Here is a 27,040-nt window from a genome sequence, read left to right on the forward strand (position 1 = left end):
ATGATGAGAGCCAGGAAGATTTTATTAATTGGCAAGCTTAAAGGTTACAGTATCCTTGCTATTGCAGAGGAATTGCCAGATGATGGCAAAATCCTTGCCTGTGCAGAAGCGCCGTATCTCGGAGTGAACAGCCAGGAAGCATTTGATTATTCCTCAGATGGCAAAAAGATAAGCATGCGAGTGGGACCAGTGGCAGACACCTTGGAGGTAAAGTCAGCTGGAAAGGGGGGTTTGGGAGTCCTTGTGAAGAGCAAATTAAAGAATTTCAGGCAGGTTCCCTCTCCTGCCCACATGATGCTGGATGGTGGCTCTGGTTTGCTTGCAAACGTGTGAACTGAGGTTATTTCCTATTTCCAGTACATGATGGGGCAGCTCTGTCACACAAGACAGTTTTCCTCTCTTTTAATTAAAATCCTGCAGCTTCTTGATCAGAGGAATCACAGGCTCCCAATGTAGGTCGATGGGCTTCAATGGCAGTTTAGCTCAACATGGGTTGGCTTTGTTTCAGATCCCTAATTCCAAATATAACAAACAGGAAGAGTATATCTGTACCCTGCTGACCCTGCTTTTGAGAAGGACAGCTTGCTCCCAATGTTCACACGGGTTGGGAAACTCCTGGAGAAGTTTATAATTCTGCCAAAACCTCTCACTATTTTTCCCCACAGCAAATCCCCAGATGAATTAGACCCCACTTCCTCACTTCCAGAGCAATGTGAAAAGCTTCATAAAAATAATGCCTTAGCTGTACTTGTTTCATTCTGACTGGTGACTTTGTCCCAAGAAGGAAAAATCTTGTAATTGCTGGCAGCTCACATTTAATTCCAGTTTATGGATCTCCAGGACGTTGCTGCAGGTCCAGCATGAGACAGATGGTGCCCATACCAGGTTCATTAAAAACTCTTTCTATTATTAATACAAATCAATTTGATCTGATTTAATTTTCAATCAGGATGTGTCAGTGTGAGCCTGATTGTAACTTTATTTGCATTAGCAGGTACCATATTTATTTCTAAAATGAAATGGCCAGGAGCTTTCTGACCTCTGGTTTTCCTGACCTCCAAGTTTGATAAGAAAGAAACAAAGAGCTTTGCAAGTGTACAAAAAAATGAAATGTTACAGATCACCTGCAATGTGCAGCATTTAAAATCCCAGCTCCCTGCAGTGAGTGTGAAATTAATTGAATTGCTGTTGCTCTCTAGTGCCCATTCTGTGCAACTGACTTACTGTGACTGAATTAAAATATCTAGAGGCAGGCAGAGTACATGCTGTGTAGAGATTAAAGAAGGGAGCAAAGACATGAAAATTAAATCCTTAAAACAGAATGTTGCAATTGATTTTATATCCTCCAATTGCAACATGAAGGCACATCGTGACCCCAGTTCTGCAGGTGCTCAGAACTTCAAATACCTCTTGGAGCTGTTGGGAACAGAGATGCTCAAGTTTGGCAGGAGAGATCCCAGCATGGGGACACCTTTCTGTGCAGGATTTCTGCACTGGGCTCTGAACTTTTGCTATTCAGTGTGGCAGGCATTTTGTCATCAGCATCAGGACAGTCAGGATTGTCCCACAGGTTTGATCCACAATGGCTGTAAATGCTGAAGCAATGGATTTGGTGGCCTCTCTGGTGCATTTGCATTTTGGGCTTCTGGAGGATTGCCCAGCTGGAGTGTGGCAGCTGCATGGGATTCCTGGGTGTGTGGAAGAGGCTGTGTGGACAGCAGGCTGCCTTTTCCCTCCCAGATGACCAGTGTAGGATGGGGACTGAGGCTTCCTTTGCAGCTGAAAGACAGGAGGACAAGACAGTGACAGGCAGGAGATGGGTGAGGGATGGCACTGCAGGGCTCTCACAACTCAGCTTCACAGAGGAAGTGGAGAACATTTCTGTCCCTCATGGTCTGTGGGGAGGCTGGCCTAGAGCAGAGCTGGCTAACATTTACTGATGAGCACTGTGAGGTTTAGAAGAGCTGGAATAAGCTCTGGCAATGATTGTCCTTGTTGCCTACAGAGTCTGCACACCTAGGTGTCATTCTCATCCCTTTGGAGAAACCAGAAGGCAGAGATGGACACCCACCAATTGCTCTTTGGAGATGGGTGATGCAGCTTTCTTGCTTGGTGATGATGGCTGAATCTCACTTCTAAGCCAAGAGCAGCAGGGCAGTATTTCTACTTATCTGCTGCTCCTCAAATTTTTGCAGTAATGCAACTCCTGGGAGCAGGATTTGCCTTGCTGCCCTGGCCCTTTCAAAGCAAGAAAATGTCATATGATCTGTAGATTAACTACCTGTCAGGGAAATCCTTCCCTGCTGCATGAAGCTATGATTCAGCATGTCCAAACTATCAGGAGTATGATCTCTCCCTTCTGGTGTAAAACTGGAGTACCTAGGAGCTGCATCCCAGCCTCAGGTATCATCCATGTGCTGCAGGATGTGCCCAGTGCTGTCCCCACAGCTGCTTCTGCCAGACAAGGAAGCTGCCAGATCTTGCAGCTGTTGCCATAAGGATGCAGCACATCTGTGCCAGTGCACCTCGGCCAGTGGGGACATTATGTCACCCTGTGGATTTGGCTCTTTCACCTCAATCCGTGGCTCATCAGGGCTGGGAGAGCAGTGCAAAGGCAGCACACCAGTCCCTGGCAGCACCCTGACCAGGCTCTCTGAAGCCTCTTGATGCTCCTTTGTGTTATCACACAGCACTGTAGGGGTTGGCCTGCCCTCTGTGCCCAAGGGCCTCAGAATTTTGCACATTGTTTTGAAATGTGGACTGAGGGGAAGCCTTTCTTTAGGTTCAGTCTCAGGTACAGGTGTCTTCAGTGGGAATTAGCTACCTATTCAACGTGTTCTGGGCCAGTGTTTACAAACATTTCCCAACAAATCTTCCCTTAAGTCTGAACTCTGTTGAGCCATGCCTGGATAATGTGCCTTGCCATGGATTTGCTGCCAGCAAGAGCCTGATCCTGCACAAAGAGCTTCCTTCAATTCCCAGTGGACTTTTGATGAACAATGGATGCAGGATTGAGACTGGAAGGAATGCAAACTATGACAAAATTATTCCCATCCATTATTTTGATCCATCCATTTTAAAAATTGAAAATGCAACACAAAAACAACGCGGTGTTTGCAGCTGATTCTACTGATTGCAGGGCATTGTGGAAGCATGTCGGGGTTTGCTTTCTTCTTTTTTCCCTCCTGTTAGCAGACAGAATAGGTGAAGAGGTTGAGCTGCAGATCTCATTTCTCCTGTTTTGCTGCTTGTGAAGTCTGCCAACAGAATCCACCTTGACAAAGTCAAGGACTCTGCGTTTAATGTTGAACTGAGTGAATAAATTATGCATGAAATTGTGTCGGAGTCTCTAGTGTGCTCTAGAATTGCTCCTTTTGATATGAAAGGTTAATTCAGAAAGGAGTCCAAAATAGCTGGAAATTGTGGGGATAAGTGGATAGTATTCACTGTTGTGAGCTGTTATTACTAGAAATTGCATTCCCTCTCTGGCTTCCCTAGAGATTTCTCTTTGCCGGTGAATATAAACTGTACTCAATAGAATAGCATTTAGGAGTAACAAGAGTGTATGTCCACACACAGTAAAATATTCTAATGGTGTTTTAAAAGGAAACTGTACTTTTTCATGTATTCTGTGCACCCCAAGGATGGATTGCTATTACATTTAGGTCAAGAACAAGGCACAGGATAGGTAATAAGTTTTGAGTACATCTTTATTACAAATATGCTGACTGTATGATCCATATCAAAGGAACTGGGCAGTAATTTTTTTTTTTTCTGATTGAGTTTGTATGTGCCTTATGAGAGTGTTGTCTCTGATCAGGGCTCCAATCTTGTTTTCCCTGAGCTTTGGCAGAAGATTCATTCATGTTTTTATTCAGGATATCCTCTCCCTGATCTTTTGCTGTATCCATCAGCAGGGCTGCTGTGCCCTTTCTCATGGTCACTTTTGGTACATCTCCTCAATGGAATGCAGTGCTGCACTTCTTTTTTTTTTTTTTTTTTTAATCCAAGAGGAAGTTAATGACTCACTGTAATCAAAAGCATTAATTTTAGCCAAGTTTGCTCTGAATTAAAACTCTTAGTGCCATCTGTTACCATCTATGATGACTCTGTAGCAAGGAGCAGGGATTGCACTGTAAACACTCAGGAAATTAGTTTCAGCAGGATATTTTGCAGGCAGATTATTTCCTTCTGGATCTCAGCTTTCCTCACAGTTGGAGGCATTTGGGCTCTGCTTCTCCAAGCGAAGGACAGTGGCATCTCCAGAGTGCTGTGAGGTCCCAGTTTGTGCTGGGAGAGCCAGGGTGGTCATTTCCTCATTTCCTTCATTTTCCTGTCCATGCTGGACAGCATGGAGGTGTCTCCTCCATCACTGTACCCATCTTTCTAGTGCTTGATTCTGCAGTTAGAGCAGATTTTTTTCTTTCTGTCTGTTTTTGTTCATCAGTGGGTGCTGGCAGTGAGGAAATCCTCTCCAGTGTGGTGCCCTGGCCAGAGTGACCACCTGCCTGGTGTGACCTGTGTTTTGCTAGCCAAGGGATTCCAGGAAACAGGGCACTTTCCTCTCCCCATGGCTTTTATCCTCCTGTGGAGAGGCTGCCCTAGAGGTAAGGCTGGTTCAAGGAATTTTGTGGATTCCTCTTATAGCCCTGGAGCTGTTCCTAGCCTAATATGGAAAACCCAGCAAGAATTACAAAGCTGTGGAAACAAGATCAAATGAAGGCAGGTCCTAGAACAAGTTCAGGCTATTCCTTCCATCTGTCAGGCACTGGGTATTTGGATGCCCAAGTGTCCTTCCTGGTTGGCCATTCAGGACTCAGTGAAGTGGCAGAAGAGAAATGCCTTAGAAACCATGGCCAGGCACACCCAGGCAGTGCAAGAACAAGCCAGGGGTGCACTGGTTACACATCCAACCCAGGCACCCTCCTGGATGGATGCTGTGATGTTAAAGGGTGGTTTATCTGTATCAGAAGACAGATAAGAAAAAGATAAGCTGTCAGCAGGTAGGCAGTACAGAAAGAAGGCTGAAATGAGAAGTCCAGCTAATATCCAGAGAGCTGCACAACTCCATATGGACCTAATGAAGTCAATGCATTAAAGTGAGATTCTTTTTCATTAGGGAGCCGTCCCACGGAGCAGGAGTAACATATGTTCAGCAATGGCCACATCTGTTTCTGAATGTCTGCCCCCCACCTCCTCCACCCAGGAAGGTTACAAGTCAGAAAGTAGTGATAAGTCATGATAATTACTTGAATTTGGCTTTGGCTCTTCTCCCTGAGGAATGAGACCTCTAATCTCTCTTTGTGATGGGCTCCTCTGCCCAACTTTGATCTTCTGACCCTTCCTGAAGTATCTATATTGGACAGACTGACTGAGGTGCAACCTGACATGAGATACTTGTCCACAGTAGCAAAAATGTTCCACTGCTTTCCACCAATGTGGCTCAAGAGGGAACCAGGGCAAGATTTTCTTGCTGGTCATGAAATGAAAAGATGAATCCCAGGAATCCAGATGTCCCAGTTTCTGCTACATTTATAATAAACCAGCATATATTTGGGCTTAAGGTCTTCTTTCATTATAGTGTAATGTGTCTTAAATGTGGACTCATGAATGCTTTCAGCAGAGTTTCTGTGCTATCAAGCACCCACAGTTAAATGTGACTATCCAAGCTTAATTCCACTAACAAGCCCACAATGACACCAGTTTGCACAACAGAGGAGCTCTGAGCTCCAATGATCTGCTTTCCTCTGTTTCCTTGCCTGCACCACACACTCCCTGCCTCAGAAAGGCTGCTGAAATCTCTCTTTGGGAGCCATTAACCTCACTCCCAAAACCAAATCAGTTTTTCACATTCTGTTGTTGGTGCTTTTGCTGGTGCATCCCAAGGGACGGCTCATCGCTCATTGTGCCCGGTGTCTCTAAACACAAAAGGGAAATCTGGACGCAAGAAGCACCATTAAAAGTCGTGGTAGAGACAGTGAGTTCTGGGAAACAGAACTGCTTCTCTTTTCCCTTGAAATGCAAAGACTTGAAAGCATTTCTGCTCGCCGAGATAGGTGGATGAGTTGTTGTTTCATTGCAACGCACACAGATGCAGTTAAATAGTCCCAGATGGAATCTGAAATATTCCATAGCAGCCTCTTGGGCAGCAAGTGCATTAACTGCCACAGGAGAAGGCTGTAAAGGCTCCCATCTGGTCATCCATCAACACTTTTATACATTATCATCAGCAGCCTGCTTGGAGGGAAGGTGTGCCACATTTCTGAAAATCCAATTAGATGATAGCAGCCAGTTCTCTTTTATCCTCTCTGTTGCTGAGCCATCCAAAGCATTTTTTTAGATTAAAGAAACATCATTTTCCTTCACAGGGGCTGTGCTGCTTTATCTCTATCATGACCTGTTCTTTCATGTGCTTTATAATTCTATTATTAATTGGGATTTCAACCCTTTTCCTGCTACTGAAGTGGGACACACTAGTTTGCAATTCCCAGATCTGCCTTATGCCTCTTTTTTTATCCCAGACTGATATAATTGCCACTCTTCAATTTGTTGATAGTTGCTGTTTTGAGAAGAGAGAACTTACTGCAGCACCTTAGTGTCAGGGTTTGATGCCAGTCTTCCCCTGATGGATCAATTTACTTTGACTCAAGGTAGCAGGTGTTTCTGCCTCTCAACACCATAAGCTGGGATGAGCCATCCTCTTTTATATCCTGATTTTCCTTGAGAAGTTCAGAGATTCATTGCTGAAGAATTGTTTGCAAAGCATGGAAAACTCCCAAGATCTCCAGAAGCAGTTCTAGCTTAAAAGTGTGACCTTAAAAGAACAAGTTTCCATCTGGTTTGGGGTTTATATAAAGGACAAATTAATGGCAACATGTTAAACTTTTAGGTAAATAATTAGTGTTTTCTCCAATATATTTTTTTTTCCCAGGCATTACATGCTGAGGACGAGCACTTTGATATAGTCTTTATTGATGCTGATCAAAGGAATGCTGTTCAGTACTACAGCTTTGTCATGGATAACCACTTGCTGAGCATGGATGCAGTGATCTGTGTAGAGAATACACTCATGAAAGGACAAGTCTACCTGGAGAATGTATCAGATGAAAATGTACTAGCTGTCAGAAAATTAAATTCAGTGATTAATTCAGATCCTCGTGTTGAGCAGGTTAGTGCAACGCCATTGGTTAAGGTGCCCGCAGTGCTGTATCTATGGATTTTGCAAAGTACTCTTTAAAATGCTTCTTTTGTTGGTGCCATTATCCAAAGGACCTAAAATGAACTCAGATTTTATTATAATTCACCTCACTTGAGCTCTAGGTATGAGTTTCTGTGTTCAGGAGTGGTCCCTACTCTGTCTACATCTTATGGAGTGTTAAAGGCAAGATAAAAGGAGAGCACTTAAGAGTGAATAATCAGCTCTACAGCACAACTAAAGAATCACCACTCTGCTTTAAAGGCTCTGGGGGCTGTAGGGCATCATCAGCACAAGAGTCAGCAAAGAGAATAAAAAGATGAAGTTATAGGATGCACAAACAGTATGTTGTGATTTTAGAAACCAGAGAGACAAAATTGCATTTTTTTTCCCCTGGCATTTGTGTAAGCAATGAGTTTGGAAGAAGAATGTGAGCAAATAGAAATGCCTGACATGTTTGTGTTGGAGGGAGCTTCAGCTGAAGAACAGGAGTAGGGGAAAAACTACTGTGGCCTGAGGATTATCCTTCATATCAGTGGAATTTGGGCAACAGAAAGTCAGGTACAAAGCAGGTGGGAACTGTGTTGTATTTGCAGGTGATTTTGCCTGTGCAGAGTGGACTGAGCCTCATTCGAAGGAGCCCTGTGCCTCCAGATGCAGTGATTGAATCCAAGGTGGGTATTTCCTCTCTGTGAGCATTTTAGAAAAATTTTGACTCTGCCAAAGAACAAGGGCAAAATAATTTTCAGGGGTTTGGTGACAAAAACCCAAACATGTGGTTCTGTGATCATGGACTTAGCAACCTAAAACTTTTAAACGGCACTTTTAGCTGCACTAGTCTGGGGTTGCACAAAAGTTGATAAATGCAGATTCCTTGCAAAATCTTTCAGATCAGCTGGTCCTGTGATGAATCTCTGGAGTGACTGGTGTGCTGCTCACCAGGTATCAGTGCCTGGAGCTCTCCCATCCTTTCCATGCAGAGGAGTGTGGGAAGATGGAGCTGAGGACCAGCTGTAATGAACCAATATAAAATTTCTGAAATAGTTCATTTTTTTGCTCAAAGGCTGCATAGGATGCCCTCCTGTGCTCTCTGAGCTGGATATTTTCATGGCCTTACATTTTGCTCATCCTAGGGAAAAAGAAATGGTGCTTTTATCTTTCTCTGTTTTATGCAGTGGGCATCATCCAGCTGCAATGAAATTCCCATCTGGAATCATAATGGCCTACCTCAGTAAACCCAGACCCAAACATGCTGGTTGTTTTGCAGTTTCTGAGCACTCCCAAAGCTACACCCACTGGCATTTCAGACTCAATATTCTAAACATCTTGTATTTTGCATTTTGATTCCAGTCAGGGGGAAATGATGTATGGCAGCTGATCAGATGACAGCTTGGTTTAAGTTATTGGCTGATATCTTTATTTGCGCACCAGCCTTGTGAAGATATTTTGATTGCACTCTACTTGACCCAAATCCTGCCTTTGGAACCTTGTTCTTAGCCTCTTAGCTGAGCCTGAGGGCACGATTGGGCCCTGGGGATGAAATAAGTGGAAGAATTAATCAGTCAGCTTCTAAGACTTTGTACCCAAGCCAGGCTAGGAAAAGCCATACCCTGCTCTCCTGAAAGTGGAATGGTTGTAGCATCTCCCCAAAGCAAAGCCCTTCTGCTCCATTGTCTGGCACCTTAGTGCTCTTTTTGAGTTTAATATCTGTATGGATAATTTTGGCTTGAATTAGTGATACTTTTTGTATTAATTAATGGGCCAAGAAGAGATGTATCCCTGCTCATGCTCGCACCTCGTTGTCACCAGCAGAGTCCTTCACAGCTGTCAGTGAGCTCTGCCCTTTACTGTGCAAGGTGTTTGTGTTCTTGTTTCAGGCAGGAGTGGTGAAGGATGATGTCTTCTGGGGCTGCCAGCAGCGCCGCATCCTGGAGCGGCTGCGTTTGGATGGCAGGGTGGCCTATGTCACAGGAGGAGGGCAGGGAATTGGCAGGGCCTTTGCCCATGCCCTGGGGGAAGCTGGGGCTAAAGTGGCTGTGGTGGATCTGGTCCTTGCCAGGGCAGAAGCGGTGGCCTGTGAGCTCAGCCTCAAAGGTAAGCACTGAGCACGGTGGGCACTGTAATGGGTGGATTTCCTGCTTCAAACCTGACACTACTCTGTAGTGCAATCCCCTCCCATCCAGCCCTGGTGGGGAATTGGTGGGAGTAGAGGATTTTCATGTCATGGCCACAAAGCTTGTCCTGCCCTGTCAGTGTTGTCCCAGCAGCCACTGATACCACACCATCTGCGAGAGTTATTTATCAATATAAACTCTGCTAGAGGGGCAAAGTGATCCAAACAAAATTCCTCACTAAAAGTATCCAAAGTGGTGAGCCATGGCTGACTGGAACAGAGAAGGGTCACCTCATACAAGAGAGATCTGTATAACCAGCACTGAACAGAGTAAATCATGCAGCACCTCAAAATAAATCATGCAGCACCTCAGGCTTCACTAGGGGTGAATAAAAGATACAGCCCACCCCCTCTTCCAGACCTTATGGCTGTACCATGAGCCAAAACACCAAAACAGGGGTAGTTGTATTGTTAGTCTGAATCCCTAATTGTGCCCTTTAAATTGAAGACAAGTAATTTTTCAAGATGTCTTTCAAACATGTATGCAAGGTCAGATATGGGAACAAAATACTGATAGCCATAATAAGTAAAATCCCAAATAAGAGGTAAAATCCTCTACAAACCACTCCTGTTTTAGCAGTAAAAACAGAGAATGTAACATAAAATTGAATTTCCCCCTAGAGCTGTGCTAAACTGCAATTGTAAAGGGGAAAAAGAAAACTGGAAATATAATTTTAATGATAAAAGAAAGGAAGTATTACTCATTTTATAATTCCTTCTGTGAGATTGCACCTGAGCCTTCTTCAAAGTTCAGTACTTCATTGTCTCTAAAGATGGACAATTACACAGGAAAATTTCACATTCCCATGTGGATAAAGTCACCAGTATTTGTTTCCACTCTGACTTCTGCAAGGGATTAGGCCATTAGAAACCATATTCTCCAGGGAAACCAGCCCCTGCAGATGTATTTGTATCACCTAGAATCAGGATGACACAAGGAATGGTGTCATTCTGGTCTGGATACCATCCTGAGGCTCCCCAGAGAACATTTAAAACAAAACATCCCAGCTCTGCTAAGCAGGAGACTCTTCACATGGAGTGTCAGTGCAATGGTTAAAGCTCTGATCCCAAATAATGACCTAGAAAATAGTGTCCAGTTCCTATTACAAATTCTTGAGTCATCCAGTCCCTCCTTCCCTGAAGCTTTTCACTCTCTTATTCACTGGAGCCATATGGTTTTGGCACAAAGTAGCTGTGCCCTACACCTTAACTCTCCTTTTGGACATTTTTTTCCCTGTGAGATCCTGCATATCAAGCAGAGCTATTTGGATAGAAATGGGCTACTTGATAGAGCCATGAGACTTTGGATGCCAACAGCCTATTGGAAAATGAACTTAACTCATCTCCAGGGCATTTTCAGTAGAAGTTTGATCATCTACCCTTCAATGGCTGCCCTACATCTCTGCTCCTTCAGCAGTGGGCTGCCAGCCTGGAGGAGGTGGGGGGTTGTTCCAAAATGCAGTCGGAAAGGTCGTGAGGCATAGCAAATATTATTGCAGTCTAAAGTAAAGAAAATCTCACTTCTCACTCTTTACACATCTTTATCCTTTGAGGTCAAATATTATCTATCAATTTGACCAGTGCAGCTGGTCAGGGCACATCTCTTCCATCTCATGATGGGTTTTGAGGTCTCGAATTTATTGTCATTCCCTGTTGGAACAGCCCCCAAACTTTGTAAAGCTTTTGTGAAAGGGAATTATATCCAAATGCCCGTTTTTGGAAAGGATCTGAAAAGGTCAGGTTTTCAATCTCTTTCTCTCCAGAGGTAACTAGAGATTCTAGCCTGGACCTCAGAAGCTTTCCCTTGAAAACTTTTTGTTGAAATCAATGTTTCCATGAAACATTTCGGCTTCAAAGAAGTATCATTCTCTGCTGGAAATAAATTTTGACAAAAAGGTTCAGCTAGCTTTACTCTCAAAATATTCACATGAGTAAATTGAAGCAATCATAACATTAATACGTATTTTTCCTGCTGTAATAGGGACAAAGGGGCTGTGATTTTTTTCGTCTCTATGGCTGTAGATCTCTAACTCAAAGTTGGAAGCCCAGTGCCCCAAGTCATTCCCATACTGATACTTTTTCAAAACATTTTGCTTAGCTTGCTTAGAGCTGCTCTGCTTCTTATATCAAGGAGCCCTTTCCTGCCTTTTGGGATGGTGCCATCATTTCATGATGAGTTTTAAACATCAGAATGCCTGTGATCTCAGTTTTAGCTTTGTTAGACAGCTCAGGTGTACATCCCCTGGCTGCAGGGCTCTTTGTTTTTAGATCCTGTGTGAATACCTTTTTCAACAGTTACTAATGGATCCTGACTGAAGAACCAAAAATGATGAAACATAACCAAAAAATCCTAAGGGTTACCTTCCACTACACACACCTCTGTCTTCAGGGGGAAATCACTGCCTGTACCCTAAGGGAAGAATTAGTCTGATGGGATTTTTAAAATGTGCATTTTCACTGTAAACTATGCAAATGCCTTGTGCAATGTCACTCCTGATCTTCTTGTCTATATGCAACATGTTACTTCCATTTACACCCAGAGACCAGAGATGGAGCCCGTGGCAGGGGGCTGTGTGTGTGTCCCTGCAGAAGGACACCTCAGGCACACCCAGCACAGTGATTGTCTCCAGCACAGAGCCCCTGGGCTCCTCTCCTGCCCCTCTCATCACAAACCTGCCTCCAGGAGCCCCACAGAACTGAATTGAGGGCTGTGAAGATGCACTGGCCCCACCATGCACCCAGCAGCCTTGGCCTGTGCTGGGTGTCTTGCCTCTGGTTGTGTCTGTAGATTTGAAGCTATTTTTCCACAGTCTGTTTTATTTATTATTTTTAACAGGTGGTTTGGGTGGGGGGAGAGAGTGGAGAGACAGAAAGTGGTTTCCTGCCCTCTCTCAGAGTGCAGGGAATCAGCTGAATTGATTAAGGGCGAGTGTGGGACTCTGGTTTGAACTGAGTGTGGATTCACTGCTTCTTCGCTAGACACTCACATGTGGCACCTTTTGTCTCATTTTTATAAAGTGACCTATAAGATGAAGCTCTAAATGGGGTGAAAGTTAGAGGGCACATGAAGAGTGTTTCTGTTACCATTAGTAACACACTTGCATCCGTTTTGACTGTAAATTGAAAAAGAAAGATTGCAACAACTCCCTGTGTGTTACTCTTGAAAACAATTAGGAGGAGTAACGGGCTCTCTGGCTATTCTTATTCTTTCAGCATATTTAGCATAAAACCCATGATAAAATAAGAGGTCTGTGGCAGAGCATGCATTCATTTTTTAGTTACCTGAATTTTTTCTCTACCATGGAAATGAAGAGAATGTTGTCATCACTGGAGGGGACAGGAGCTCCCACACCCTGGAACCCCAGAGCAGCATCACCTCGGGCTGTGCACTCTGACAGGCTCCTGAAGGCACTGGAGATGAGGAGAAGCTTTTCCATGCAAAAGCCTCTTTCCTGCCATTTTCATCACTCACACACACCACTGGGCAATTCCTGCTTTGTCTCGCTTTTCCTGGAAGCCTCCATCTCAGCTTCGTTTTGGGAGAGTATCCTCCTGGAATAGGCTTATCCCTTCTTTTAAATGTTTCATAGAATGATCTAAAATAGGGACCAGTGTGGAACAAATTTGACATTTATATAGAGGAAAAATATCTTGCTTTAATAGCTGCAACTTCCTGCCCAGGCTGCTGATCATGGTCCAAGCCCAGTGGCTGCCTCCCTCCTTCCTTCCACAAGACCCATTTCACCACAGCCCTTACTGGTGTGGCCTTGTTTGGCTTTGAGGATGGGTATAATCCCAGTGGCATCAGGGGCCTCCCCAGGCTTCTTACATTGTTTAACAATAAGGGCATTTAAAGCTGATTTTTATAATAAATGAAGTTATTTACGGATCAGCGCTGGCACAAAAGTCAATGGCTGGATTATCTTAGGAAAAAAAAGCAAAACTTCTTCAGGTTTCAGGTTTGGTAAATCTCTTCATTTCCGAATGTTTGCATTATTCTGGCAGTGTGATTTGCAATAAGTAAGGCACTATGACTGCCATACCTGTGCTCCTGCAGGTACTCCCACTTAGCTCCCACCTAAAACCGGTTTGGTTTTGTCTGATGCCCCCAGCTCTCTGGATGCTGTAGTTCACCCAGAGAGCAGCTTGGGACGAATGAATTTGATTTCTGTAGCTCCTTGAGGGGGGACCTGGCATAAGAAAAGCATGTGTAGAGCAGCCTGGAGCCGGGGAAGCTGCAGTTGAGGGTTTGGACAGAAGATGGTGCAGTGTTCCAAGCTTCCTCCTGCCCGAGCAGCAGCCTTGGCTCCCACCTGGGCTCCAGGTCGCTCTCCAGCAAGCAAACCTTGCACCAGCCACCAACTTTATAATGCTGCTGTAGTAACAAACACACGATTTGCTACTGTTTGTGGAGCAATGAACCAAGGTGGAATATAGATATATGTATAAAATACAGCCATATATAAAATATCTCTATATATGAATTAAAAAAATTATCATAAAATAGAATATTTTTCCCCCCTGTGAATGCCTGTGCTGACTCCATCGCTCTGGTTTCAATGCAGGCATTAAAAGCCTTGGCCTGGCAGCAGATGTAAGCAAGCCTGAGGATGTGCAAAGGATGGTGGATGCAATCGTGGCTCGCTGGGGCACAGTCCACATTGCATGCAACAATGCAGGAATTAATCTGAACTCTGCAAGTGAAGAGACTTCCCTGGAGGAATGGGATAAAACTTTTAATGTTAATTTACGAGGATTATTTTTGTGCTGCCAAGTAAGTGAAATACTGTGCCGGTTAGTTTTGCAAATGGGTATTAAAATCTAAGTGTTTATCTCAAGATATAATAAGACTTTATTAATAATTATCACAATAAAATTGGTCCTAGTTTTGGTGGAATTTAGGAGAGATTTGCTTTATATCAATTACAGATTTTGGTCAATATATTCAGAAGCAGCTGGTACTTGTTGGCTACCCAAGCCCAGGCATTAAAGAAGGGCCAAAATTTTTTGGAAGGGTGGTTATTTGAAAACCAGAGGGCTTGGAGGGGGGAATTCCCAACATTAGTGATTTTTTAAAAAAACATATTGCCAGCAGCGGAGAGGTGTGAAATGGCAATGGGATTTTTTCCTGCATCAGCCATTTTTATACCAAGTTTTTATATCAGGTGCTTAAAAAAAATGTGTTAGCACATCAACTCTTCTGAAAAGACTAATTTATTATCATGTCATTATTAGCACAATCACAGAAAGGGTCACTGGTCTTTCCTTTAATTTCTGTCACAGGCTGCAGGCCGCATTATGCTGAATCAAGGATATGGGAAGATAATTAACACAGCATCTATGGCAAGTTTAATAGGTGAGTGATGAGAGCTAACAGTTGTGCTTCAGAATCCATATTTTAATTACTACCGATGCTATTTGAATCAATTAAACCTGTATTGGGAAGGAGTAAATCACTGACATTTCGTATTAGAGGAAATGTACTACAAAATTTTTATTGATATCATTTTTCAACATTTATCTGTCCTCAATGTTTTAGAGCACTTATTACTTTTTATAGAAAAGGCGGAGTCACCTTCTCTGACTCTGGTGCACGGATACCACAGGAGAGGTGCTGCTCCCTCCATCCTCCAGGCAAACTCCTTGGCATGTTGCTGAGCCCACAAAGATACTTTCAGGCCACCCAAAGGATTTTGTGCCAGTATTTGCCCTGGTACCCATGGGTTTTGTAACGTTCTCATTGCCAACAGGTGCCTGCACCAACGCTGCTGAATCAGCAGTGTCATCAAAAGCACCAATAAACCATTGTAACATATGGAATGAAATCCCTACTGCTGAGCTAATCTGGAAGGCTGCTGAGCTGAAGCCCATGTAACAAAAATTGATCAATTACACAAATTAAGCATAGCCCTTTAGGAATTTATTTTATTGGTCTGGACATCTGTTGCAGTATTGTCCAAATCCAAAAATCAAATGGTGCCTTGGGTTGCCAAGTTAGGCAAGAAAATCTAGTAGCTATAAAAGTACAACTGAAAACCCCTGTATTAATATCATGTCCATCTGCTGAATGTTACATAAATATGCAGCCTTTTTATTTTCCTTTGGAATAACGTTTATTTTTACTGTGCCCAGTTTGACATTCTATGTCATTCTATTCAGTTTATTGCACAGTAACTTTAAATGGTTCTTCAAAAATCCATTTATAATGTTGTTGTTAATATTTTTTTAAAGTGTCTTTACCAGCTGTTTTACTTGTGCTTAAACACAGGCACCATCTCTGCATCCTAGCTTTATAAAGTTACAAAATCTCCCCAAGAAAAGTAGTTCTGGAAAGATTGTGAGGCTTTAAATTTCAAATACCTCAGGCTTTCCTGCTCTGCTCTGAGCAGTCGGGCTCTGGTCTGTGCTTGGGCTGTCACCATCCACATCATTGTCACAAAGCAAAATTTCCTGGGATGTAGTCCATCCTGGAGAAAGTTAGGAAGCTCTGGGAATTGGCACAAACTGGGTTTTTGCTGGTTTGGCACACAGCTCCCAGCCTTGCTGCAGCCCAGCAGTGGTCTGCTCTGCTTAAGGAGAGGCATTTTCCAACTTTTCCATCAGGGTTTGGCACAGCTCTGCTGAGCTGCCATTCCAGCACAGCATCCACCCCAGCCCCAGCCTGGAGCTGCACCTCCTTGGCTGGTGAGCCAAGTCCAGAGCTCCACCTGTGGATCACATTTGGGGGCAGTACCGGTCCTGGAACTGGAGGGAATGTTGGAAAGCAGCCCTGAGAGAAGGCTGGAAGGGTCATCCCAAGATGCACTTAAATGTCAGCGAAAGTTAATGCACGCTAGGCCAGAAGTTAAGAGATGGAGAGATGTGTTTACCTTCTGAACCTGTTTGAATCTTGGCATTGAAAAAATCTAGTAGTTATGAAACTACGACTGAAAACCACGATGTTCATATCATGTCCATCTGCTGAATGTTAAATAAATATGTTGGTTGGTTGGTTATTTAAGTACGTTGGCCAACTGGCATAGTATGAAATGTTTCTAGAAATAGTTGGGGGATATTTTTTTGTTGTTGTTGTAGGTTGAGTCCTTCCTCAGAGATACAGGAAAATGAGGAGACACTTAGCAGGATAGGGAGGTTTTTGTTTGTGATTTTTCCAGATACACTGCTCAGAATCAGCTTTAATTAATCGAAGATAAGCTGCATACATTTTGCATATGTGCATTTTGATTCTGGTGTTCCAATGGAATTATTCCAGGCGTACGCTCCGGCAGCAGCGGCTCGGCTGCGGCGGCTCGGCGGTTCACACAGGTGTAACTCAGAGCTGCAATTTTTACACTGAGTATCTTTAGTGGGAAGTGGTTTGCTCTGCTCTGTCTGGGTGCATCTCTCATTAACACTGTGGGGCTGCTCAAGGTCAGGCTGGGAGCCTGATGCACCAAACAAGGATGCAACAGCAGTGTTGAGTTGTTGTGGTATGACCCAGCAGCAGCAAACAGCCCCCAACCCTTCCCTCCTTGTCCCCAAGGACAGGAGAGAGAATAAAGGAAAAAAGGTAAAACTTATGGGTTGAGATAAAGACAGTTTATTAGGACAGAAAAGGAGAGGCAAATAATAATAAGGGAAAAAGAACATAACAAATAAATGGTGCACAGTGAAGTTTCTCACCACCCACTGACCAATGCCCAGTGTTCCCAGCCAGCTCACCCCAGCTTTGTTTTTCAGCACCATGCTGTGTGATTTGAAATATCCCTCTGGCCAGTTAGAGTCAGCTGTCCTGGCTGTGTCCCTTCCCAGGTTCTTCTGCCTCCAGCCTCCTTGCTAGCAGGGAAGAATGAGGCTCTGAAAAGTCCTCGATTTAGAGTAAGACCAGCTCAGCAACAACTAAACCATCAGTGTGTTAACATTATTCATGTCCTAAATCCAAAACACAGCACTGTAGAAATTGCTGGGGAAAAAAACCCCAAACCAACTATCCCAGCCAAAGTCAGAACAAAGGTGTTTAAAGCATAATGCAGCTAATGTTGGGAGAATTTTTTATCTGCTTTCTCCTATTATCTCTCTTGAATAGGAGTGAGTGTCGCTTCCCAGAAGCCTTAGCAATGCAGATTTTTGGTGACACTGCTGGAGGCATAGCTTTATTCACAAACCCCATTTTGTATGAGTTTGGAGGGTTACAGATTTTCTCTTCTCTCTGTAAGAGACCACCTTAGGTAAGGGAAGAGGAGGTAGCATGGGGTGCTTGGGTGCAGAAATCCCATCCAGTGCCAGAGATTCACAGCACCTGTTGGCTTCTCCTTGGGTTCTTCCAGTTGAGAGGGGTTGAGTCTCTCAGCAGGGGAAAATTTCATGCCCCTAATTACCTTCTTTAGATATTCTTATAAAGACAAAAGTCCATGGAAGACCTTTTGATAACTGTGTCTCTTCACCCACCCCAAGTCAGGAGCTGATTCTCGTGGCTTGCATCAACTTGTTCTCACCCACATGCACTGTAGGTGCAGAGCCAGTGCCAGAACTCCTCTCCTCTTAGCAAGTGAGCACCAAAATGATTTATCACAGACAGACATGTTTGGAAAGTTTAGCAAAGAAGTGCTTTTGGGAGGTTACAAGGTTAACTACCAAAGTTGTATGTAACTTGGAGCTGATGCATGGCCATTAATCAAGAAATTACGTTCCACATCTTTTCGAGAGCCCCCATGGCGCGCTGCGTCAGGGGGCAACAGGCACACACTGAGGGCAAAGCAGTTCTGCTGGTCAAAATGCAAATTATTTCATATTGAACAAAAAAGAGCACAGAATAAATGCTGTCAGAGGAGGGCCATGGTATGAAATGCTATTTTAACAAGGAAAAGGCCTCTAAATTCTGAGCAAACCTGCAGCATATGCAGAAAAAACCCCTCTCTAATTGTTGCTCCCATCATGTGTGTGCTTTAAATCTATTTACAAACATCTCTGTTTAAGGCAAAGGTCCTTGTTCACATGCTTACCAATTTGCAGCAGGGCTTTTTGGGTTTTTCGGAGTTTGAGTAACTCAGCTGTCACCTTCTTTCCACCCTTTACATTGACATATTCCAGCCTAAGAGTTTAAGTCAATAAAATCAGTAGTGGGTGTGTTGGGATGCTATGGGTGGGAGTGATGTGGAACTGATGCATCAGCTTAATTTATTGAGACCAGTTTAAAGCCAGCTACCAGTGCTGCTTATGTGCTTTTATCAAAATGCTGGGAGCTGGGGTTTGCCTGCTGAACCTTGTGCAAACCCAGTAATTCCCTTTCTTCCAGGGTTCAGCATCACCCAGCCCCACAGGCTGCAACTGCCTGTCTTTGTGACTACTGATATTTGCCCTGATTTTTCCCTCTCTCCCTCCATCAGAGTCAGCAGCTCAGCGAAGCTCTGTGCTGATACAGAGCTAATTATGGATGGGTGCTTTGCAGTGGATTTGTTTAATGAAGTCCTAATGGCAGCCAGAAAAGTCCAAGGAGAGATACTTGGTGGGTGTAAATCTCAACACCTGGACTGACTTGGATTGACTCCCGTGGGTTTAAAGCACTTTACACCCACTGGGGATTTGTCCTTAAGTAGCTTTCACTGAGCTGGAGAGGGGCAGAGCCACCCGAGCACACGGCACTAACAAGCTTGAACATTGTAATTAGCAAGCTGATCATTTTCTGTCTCTGACTGACATGTGACATCTCTGAAACATTTTCAAAAGCTTCAGATTTTGAAAGTGGTGGGTGTTCTGAATTTTTGGGATGCACCTGTGTTCACATCCACACAAACATTAGTTAGATAATAAGATGTGTTTGCCTCAGACTATGGATAATTTAAAAATTAGGGAGAATAATTTGTTCCAAGAAGCTATATATATATATGTTATATAAAATATGTTATGCACTTATATCATATTCTATCATATAATGTCATATCAAACAATTTACTTTTACATTCAGCTATCACATCATATATTATCTACCACATATAATATTATAAATAATATTAATATATTAAATAACACAGAATACATAATATATTAGACGTAATATTATTAATTGTATAATATTTTATAATTACATGATAATATATTTGTATTAGAGTGTACAAGTATATAAGCATACATATGTGTATAATATATGAATGTGCATATTCATGTGTTTATATGATTATTTATCTTACTTCAAAGCAGTTAAGTATTGCATATATATGTTTAATACATTGTTTTTTTTCTTTGCCCAAATATGGGATCTTTTAAATGTCTTTATTTTTATTTTCACCATTGTTTTCCAGTAGCCCATCTGCTGAGAAAAAACTGTTAGATGGCAAAACACATATTTAGGGGTTTGTGTTGTAGGTGGCTGAATTCTTGTTGCTCCCTTGCCTGGTACCTGGGAAAAGAGCAAATAGCTCTTCTCAATGCAGGGAGCTGTCTGTGTAGTGCCTAAGCTATTTTAATTTGGGAAGAATAAATAATTTTCTCCTTCTGAATCCCTTGTAGTCCCACACCCACAGAAGCAGTTGGCGTACAACGCCTCCAAAGCCGGGGTCGTAAAATTAACACAGACATTGGGAACCGAGTGGATTGACAGAGGAGTAAGAGTCAACTGCATTTCCCCGTAAGTAAAATGTAGTCTCGTTTTGAAACTACAAAGGGAATGAAATGTTCTACAAAGCTCAAATGAACACTATCTCAGCAAATAAAGTTTCTAATTAGCAGGTGGATTGCATCCCTTTTTATGTTGTCTTTTCCTTAACAAAGGTTTAAATACTTAGAACCAAGCCTGCTCTGTTGCTGTGTATACTCAGGGATTTAAGGAGAGGTTTTAGCATTTGATAATAGGTTTTCCAATAATGTGAAGGGTAGTTTTTAGCATTTCCCTTCCAGATGAAATATTTCCTTAGTCTGTCCAAGCCTTCTGTGGTTAAAGAAAGGGTTTTTGACACTTAACAGACAATACTTCTTTTCCCTTTTTACTTGAGACAAATATATAGGCGCTTTTAAAGCTACATTTTATTGTTGTTATTGAGCTACTGTTCAGTTCTGACAGTCACAGGAGGCCAGATGTAGTTTTGTAAATATATATATATATATTTGTAAAAATATATATATATATATATATTTGTAAATATATATATATATATATATGCATATTTATTACAAATCACATTTTCCTTCTTTTTGGAGAATTCAAGCTCTATGTTTTAGGGTATTTATTCACAAAGAAAAGTTTTCCTACCAGCCCCACTTTGCCTCTCCCTGTTCCTCACACACATGCCCAACCAGTCATTTTATGAAACAATTAGCAGTGCATGATAGTGCTGAGCAGAAACCCAAGTGGATAGCGTTAATTGGAAGCGGTCAAATTCTGTAGACCATTGAAGTCAATCAGAGTAACTAAGAAGGGCAGGATTTTAACCCAGGAGTTAAATTGTAATAATGAAGATAATAATGTAGATCAAATTAGGGAAAACAAATTACATATTTTAATCCACAAAGTGGAGGGGAAAAAAAATATCACAGCGCTTAATGGCAAGTGCCTCTGTTTTTACCGCCAGTCTGCTCTCTCCTTGCTTGTGCTAGCTGTCTTCCTTATGATTATTTATTACTAATTATACCAGTGATTCCAGCCATCACTCTATGTGATCCAAAGATTCTTTCAACATCCCTATTACTTCCTAATGGGATTTTCCCCATGCCCATGCTAACAGCACTGTAATGGTGTTCCCACAACTAGCTCTAGTGAGTTTCCACTGTTTTTCGGGAGCTGGGGAGATGAAGGGAATTAGGGAAGCTCAGCAGGACCTGGCAGGAATTGTGTGTGAAAACATACGGGTAATCTGCACCAACAGAGGTGGAATAGTTGTGCCACATTCACAGCAATTACAGATGAGAAGGCTCTTAGAGGAGGAATTACCTGTTTCCTAGGCGCTTACATAAATTTAAAAAATAGGCACCAAATGATAAAAACTCACTGTTTTGTACAACTTGGAAGTGAGCACTCACTTCTAGAGAAGTTATGTTTCTGGAGACAGTTGCCAGAGCATGGAGAAAAAAATAGACAGCGTCTCTTTCTACTTTTCAAGGCAACATGGCGTTGCATTTTGATCATCTCTGCCTGTCTTAAACTCTAGCTCTGAGCTCAAAATCCTACAGCAGGAAGGGGTGATGTGTTGCCTTTTTGGAGGAATAGCCAGGAAGGATGCATGGAGAACAAGTATTTTGGTATCTTTGAAGTCCCCAGTTGTGGCCAGAGCGAATTTCCCTAATGCAGGCAGGAACCTGGACTGAGCTGCTCTGGAGACCAGCAAAACTTTCTTCACAGAGACCCCAAACTCTGGCTTAGCCCATCATGATGGGATTGCCCAGGGACCTCTGGGCAGGAGGAAGGAGCCTGCAGCAGTTCATGGAGCTCAGATCCCTCATCACACAAGCAAAAGCCACATCTGCTTCTGAGTGAATAACTCACAAGTGAATAATTTCACATTTGTATTTCTATCTGTGTGAGGTGTGAACCTGCATTTCTGTGCACATTTGGACCCATCCCCAGAACTGTGGACCCCACTAGTGTCACTGTCTCTTGATGTGACTCACCAAGGATCAGGGATGTCTTCAACCCTCTTGACCTGAGCACCCAGCTCCAGAGGAACCTCAGTGTCATCTTATAACAGGATGGGATTTTAAGGAGTCTGACAAGAACAGATGTAGATATAGGGCATGATGGTGCCCAAGTTCAGCTCTGGAAAAGTAAAATATCTGTGTTCTTAACTACTTTGCCCCTCCCAGTCGTGGTTGCATTAAAGCTCTAAGGCACTCTCAGTGTGCTTCTGTCTGAAGCTCCAAATGCTCCAGTCTGGCCTTAAACATTATTTCACCATGCAAACCTTTTGGCCTTTTCCCCCTCTTCCTATCTGGTCACTTTTTATCAACTTAATTTCTTAATGAGTGCATAAAACTTGTGCAGAGCAATGCATAAAAGTTAGCAATGCATAAAATGTTATGACAGAGTCCTTAGGATGATTTATTGCATTTATAAAATTGAACATGCAGGCTTCTCTTGCTGGCCAGGCAAACCTGATGCCCAGGGACAGAGGGTGGCTGAGATTCCCTGGATGCTTTGGCTGACTTATTCTGTTGCTATCATGGAACCTGTGCTCAGTCCCTGTGCCACCATCCAGTGCCATCACCTCATAGCCAGCTGCACAGCTGATGCCAAAAAAATGAAGAAAGTCCTGGAGTCTTCCTGAAATGGATGTGGGGGTTGAACTGCAGAGGGTACCTGGGTGTAAACAGGGACCTTTACAGAGCACTGACCGGTGGCTGATGTCCAGCTGCCCACAGGATTTAGTCTCTTTGTTGGTCCCAGGACATGGAAGTGTGTTGGGTGTGATGGAAGAGGGAATTCTGGAAGGTGTCTGGTTTTTGGCATGTGCAGCGTTAGAACACGTCATCTTTGCAGCCATTTCACTGAATCAATGTCCGTGTTTTTCGCTAATTACTGCCTTCTTCTTCATTAGCAAGACATGAAATGCCATTATGTGATGACCTTTGGGATGGGCAGCTGGAAGTTGATATTATGGGCAGCCAGGTCAGCAGCCCTGGGGGATGAGCCATGTTCCCCAATGACAGGCTGGAAGAATTTGGGTTTGGGCTGATGGGCAAAGAGCCTTTGCGTGTCCTGCATCCTGCCCTGCTCCTCTGAAGGCAGCCACACAGTGCTGCACCAGGCTTGTAGCCCCAGAAAACAGACAGGGCAGGATCACTGCAGGTTTGGGGAACACCCCATCAGGGGGAAGGAGAGGCAGAGCCGGCAGGAGAAGGAGCACCCCAGCGTCACCTAAAGGCATCCCAATTAAGCAGCATTACTATCCCCATTAAGCAGCAGTCATTGCTGGTAAGTATCTTTGGACTTAAATCTTAATTCCTTGGGAGATGTCCCAATTAAGTGGATCTTGTGATTAAACACTTCCTGATTAAGTGGAGTGTACTTAACTCATTCAAATTAATAACTCATCTGAAAGAAATCAAGTTACACACAGATGGAATCTTTTTTTGCTCTCATTTGGGGATTGAGTGCACGTAACAATTCCAGTTAAGTATCTGGTAAGTGATATTTTTCCTAATGTGTCTCTCGAAGTGGAAATGTTTTAGGCAATTGTTTTTTTCTCTTTTTTTTTCAGTATTTTTTTTTTTTTCCCCTCATGTCTCAAATTGTCCTGTGTATCAATAATGAAATATTGATGCTCATATCTAACATTAAGGAACCAGCAGTTTGGTATTACATTGACATGCAACAGAAAGTACTGATAGGCTCAGCACTGCATACGAGATGAGGTAGGGAATTAATGCATTGGCAGTTGTCTTTGCTGGAACTGGTTAGGAGCCAACTAAAATCTGCCTAAAAGGGTTCGACAACGTTAAATTGCCCAACTTGGCACCAAAGCTTTCCCAGAAGATGTGTAGTATCAATGACATGCCTAATATTTATAGTGCCATCAGTATGTGTGTTTGCAACTTTTAAGTTTTGTGCTATATTTTTTTCTCATTTCTATAACAAAAATTTGTAGTGAAGTTTAGTTAAACATCTAAATTTTTGCTATGTGGAGTGAACCTAAAGAAAGGTCCAGCAAGAGGCGCAGCGTGGTGATTCGCAGACTGCAGTGATCAGACCAAAGATCATTTTTCTGAACAGATTGAAAAACGTCCTCTTTTTAGCAAAATCTGTTGTGCTGGAGGACTGTGTGTGTTTTATTCCCTAATCTGCATTCCCTTGGGGTTAAAGTATATCTGTAAATGAAAAAAAACCCAAGAAAATCATATGGATCTTATTCTGGTCTCTGATCATGTAAAGCCAGAATGATGATGACAATGATGGTGATGGTTTTGTAAGCATAGTGAGAGGCACGTAAGGGAAAGGAGTTTAATATATTTCATGTCTGCTGCTCAAAGCATGTTTCTCTCTGAAGAAAACCAGTTCTCAAGGAGTTTGGGAAAACAAGGAGGGAGACCAGGGGGCTGTGCTTGAAGGAAATAAGTAAACTGTTTGCAGTCCTATACTGGAATGTGCTTGATTTTGTTACTTTGCCAGAACTTAAGTGAGCTGCATTGCTCAGTGTTTCTGAACTGCTCTGCTCTTTATTGACAATTACAATAAAATATAAAGCCGATATTTAAATCCTGCCTGATTAGTGCGAACAGAAATGTTTGGGGGAAAATCTGAATTAGTTCCACTTCATAACAGAGTAAATAGTGGATTTCAGCCTTCATTTAAAACAAAAGGTAAATCTCATACCCAGAATCCAGTCTGTCTCAAAAAATTATTTCCTTGGAAGTCTAAATTGGGATGCCGATGAAGTTTCAGAACAAAACGGGTATTTTTATACTTTGTTCATTTCATATTTATCACTAGCTTGTTTGCTAATTTTCATTTGCAAGAGGCAATTCTTCCAGCTAACTGGCTGCCTCAATGGGCCACTGATTTCTTTGAAGTGACAGTCTGTAAATATGCATAAAAAAGAGATGCAATTAGCGTGTGTGTGGTTCAGTGCAGCCTGATTTCATTGGCAAGTTTACCCACAGTGTTGATAAGCTACATTATCTAGAAAATTGGCTGCTGAAAAACAGCACCTCTGATTGCCAGCAAAGGTTCCAGATAACAGGGTGCTGAAGAGAAATATAATTGAGGTTGAATATGTTAACCAAGGTGTCACATGCTCCTTAGAAGCGCTAATTTATCAGCATGTTGGAATTTTTATTAACATTTGGAATGCATTTCTACCACACTAATGAAGTGGAATTGGCAGTTCAGGTTTTAGTTATTGTCATTTCTGAGAAGTTAAATGTAATTTCTCGTTAGACACAGTTATGTAAATATATTTGTTCAGGGGCTGAAAAAATTATACATTTCACAAAATACAAATATGTTGTTAAGGAGGAGTATGACAAATCAGTTGCAGTTAAAGTCATAAAAGCCAGCCAAATCTTCACCCTGCATTGTGCTTCCTGCAGCATCATTTTTAGGGCACCTGAAAAAGAACAAACTTAGCAGAGTTTTAGTAAATAGTGGAGTCAGTCATTCATGCAAAAGAGGCAAGACAGGTAAATCAGTGTGATTTGTCAGGTGTTGGTTTAAGGGGGATCACACTGGTTGTGTTGTGCTTATCTCTGCCTCTCCTTTTTTTGTGTGGAGAGGGTCTGGTGCTCAGAAGGGTGCTGGCTTTTGTTCCCCTTGTTGTTTGACATATGTGGAGTTGTTCTGTTTTCAGTTTCTGGGCTGTACACAAGCACGCTGTGTGACATTAGTTGTAGAGTGATGAAGAATTAGTGGAAGGACAACAGTTCCCAAGAGCCGCGACAGACCCAGTTCAAGGCACTTTCACCTCCAATGCTTTGCCTGTTTTCTAGCAAAAAAAACAAAACTCATCTGGTGATTATGGGTAACTTAAAACTAAGGGGCTTGTGCTGTTAGCTAAGAAGATCATGTGAGTGTATTTGTGCTTGAAAGGAAACCTCTGAGGTGCCCATCAGCAGCTAAAGGTGATGATAGGAAGGGAGCACTATGAAAGATTGCCCCATGACCTTCAGCAAGGGCAGAGCAGGCTGTGCTCATCTCCTTTGCTCTACTACACTTCTTTCCTTCCTTACTAACATCTCAAACACCTCTTGGTGCTGGGCAGGACCCTTTGCTAAACCCTTGCTCCGTGTGCTCGCTGCAGGGGCATCGTTGACACGCCGCTGATCCGCTCGCGGGAGCTGCGGCCGCTGGTGCGGCGCTGGCTGGCTGACATTCCCGCCGGGAGGCTGGCACAGCCCACCGACCTGCAGGCTGCCGTGGTCTACCTGGCCTCTGAAGCCTCAGACTACATGACAGGCCATAACCTGGTCATCGAGGGTGGCCAGAGCCTGTGGTGAGAGGCATCCTGCAGTCTCCCCTCTCGCGGGCTTCGGAAAGTGCATATTAGAGTTAAGCTTTGGTTTGTGTGGCTACGCGGCCAGCTAATATGAAATTATTGTTTTCTTCTTTTGGGTGTTAACCTGGAGACTTGTATAATGCACGGGAAAAATACGGCAAAAAAAGAGGGCAATCTTTTGGTTTTCCAGCATTTTCGTGTTTCTCGCTGCACAGTCACATTTCTGTTAAATTAGTATTTAATGATATAAAAGGACATTTACTGCAGTGAGATTTGGCTATTATTTAAGTTTAACAGGGGGCATTTTTAAAGCAATCAATATTAGCTGGTCTGTGTAGTTTATTGTTCTTAGGCAATTTTTTTGTATTCAAGTTGTTCCAGTGACATCTGTGAGTGGTGAAAAACAGTTGGATGTAGTGTTAAAAAAAATAAATTAGTTCATTACATTTGAACCTGAATGTTGCCATTTTATATTTACTGGTGTTCGTTAGTTTTTGACAGTGTTTTTATACAAACACCCACATAAATGCCCCTGAAAGAACAGTGCTGCACTTAATAGAGATTCATGGTTGGTAATTATAATGGCTCTAATCCAAACCCATTGAGGTAAGTAGGGACTGCTCATATACTTTAAGTTAAATGAGTGTTTAAGTGTTGATACAGCTGGGTCTTTGTTTTCCATGATGGACAGAAGTAAGCAAAGGTTGTCTTCCAAACAATATTTTTTCCTCTTGTAGAATTCTGAAGACAACTCTTGGGTGTAAACCAAGGCCAGCT

The 27,040-nt window shown here is 42.8% G+C and overlaps 1 protein-coding gene across 1 annotated transcript; it reads left to right on the forward strand.

Annotated features, from left to right (window-relative positions):
• On the forward strand, nucleotides 1-26,609 carry LOC131581940 (D-threitol dehydrogenase-like). Its single transcript, XM_058844589.1, has 8 exons — nucleotides 1-207; nucleotides 6,932-7,168; nucleotides 7,792-7,869; nucleotides 9,073-9,289; nucleotides 13,934-14,142; nucleotides 14,652-14,724; nucleotides 19,854-19,971; nucleotides 26,069-26,609. Exons 1-8 carry the CDS (start codon nucleotides 1-3, stop codon nucleotides 26,262-26,264), a joined length of 1,335 nt encoding a protein of 444 aa, XP_058700572.1. The 3' UTR covers nucleotides 26,265-26,609.
• Nucleotides 26,610-27,040: the final 431 nt, after the last annotated feature.

The sequence above is a fragment of the Poecile atricapillus genome, chromosome 9 (genome assembly GCF_030490865.1).
Source record: "Poecile atricapillus isolate bPoeAtr1 chromosome 9, bPoeAtr1.hap1, whole genome shotgun sequence".
In the NCBI taxonomy this organism is placed as follows: domain Eukaryota; kingdom Metazoa; phylum Chordata; class Aves; order Passeriformes; family Paridae; genus Poecile; species Poecile atricapillus.

Bases quoted from the DNA above. Each gene is read 5' to 3' on its own strand.
- LOC131581940 (XM_058844589.1), top strand. From the start codon at position 1: ATGATGAGAGCCAGGAAGATTTTATTAATTGGCAAGCTTAAAGGTTAC. The intron at 7,169-7,791 runs GTTAGTGCAACG...TTGTATTTGCAG, and splicing joins CAGATCCTCGTGTTGAGCAG to GTGATTTTGCCTGTGCAGAG. The intron at 9,290-13,933 runs GTAAGCACTGAG...GTTTCAATGCAG, and splicing joins CTGTGAGCTCAGCCTCAAAG to GCATTAAAAGCCTTGGCCTG.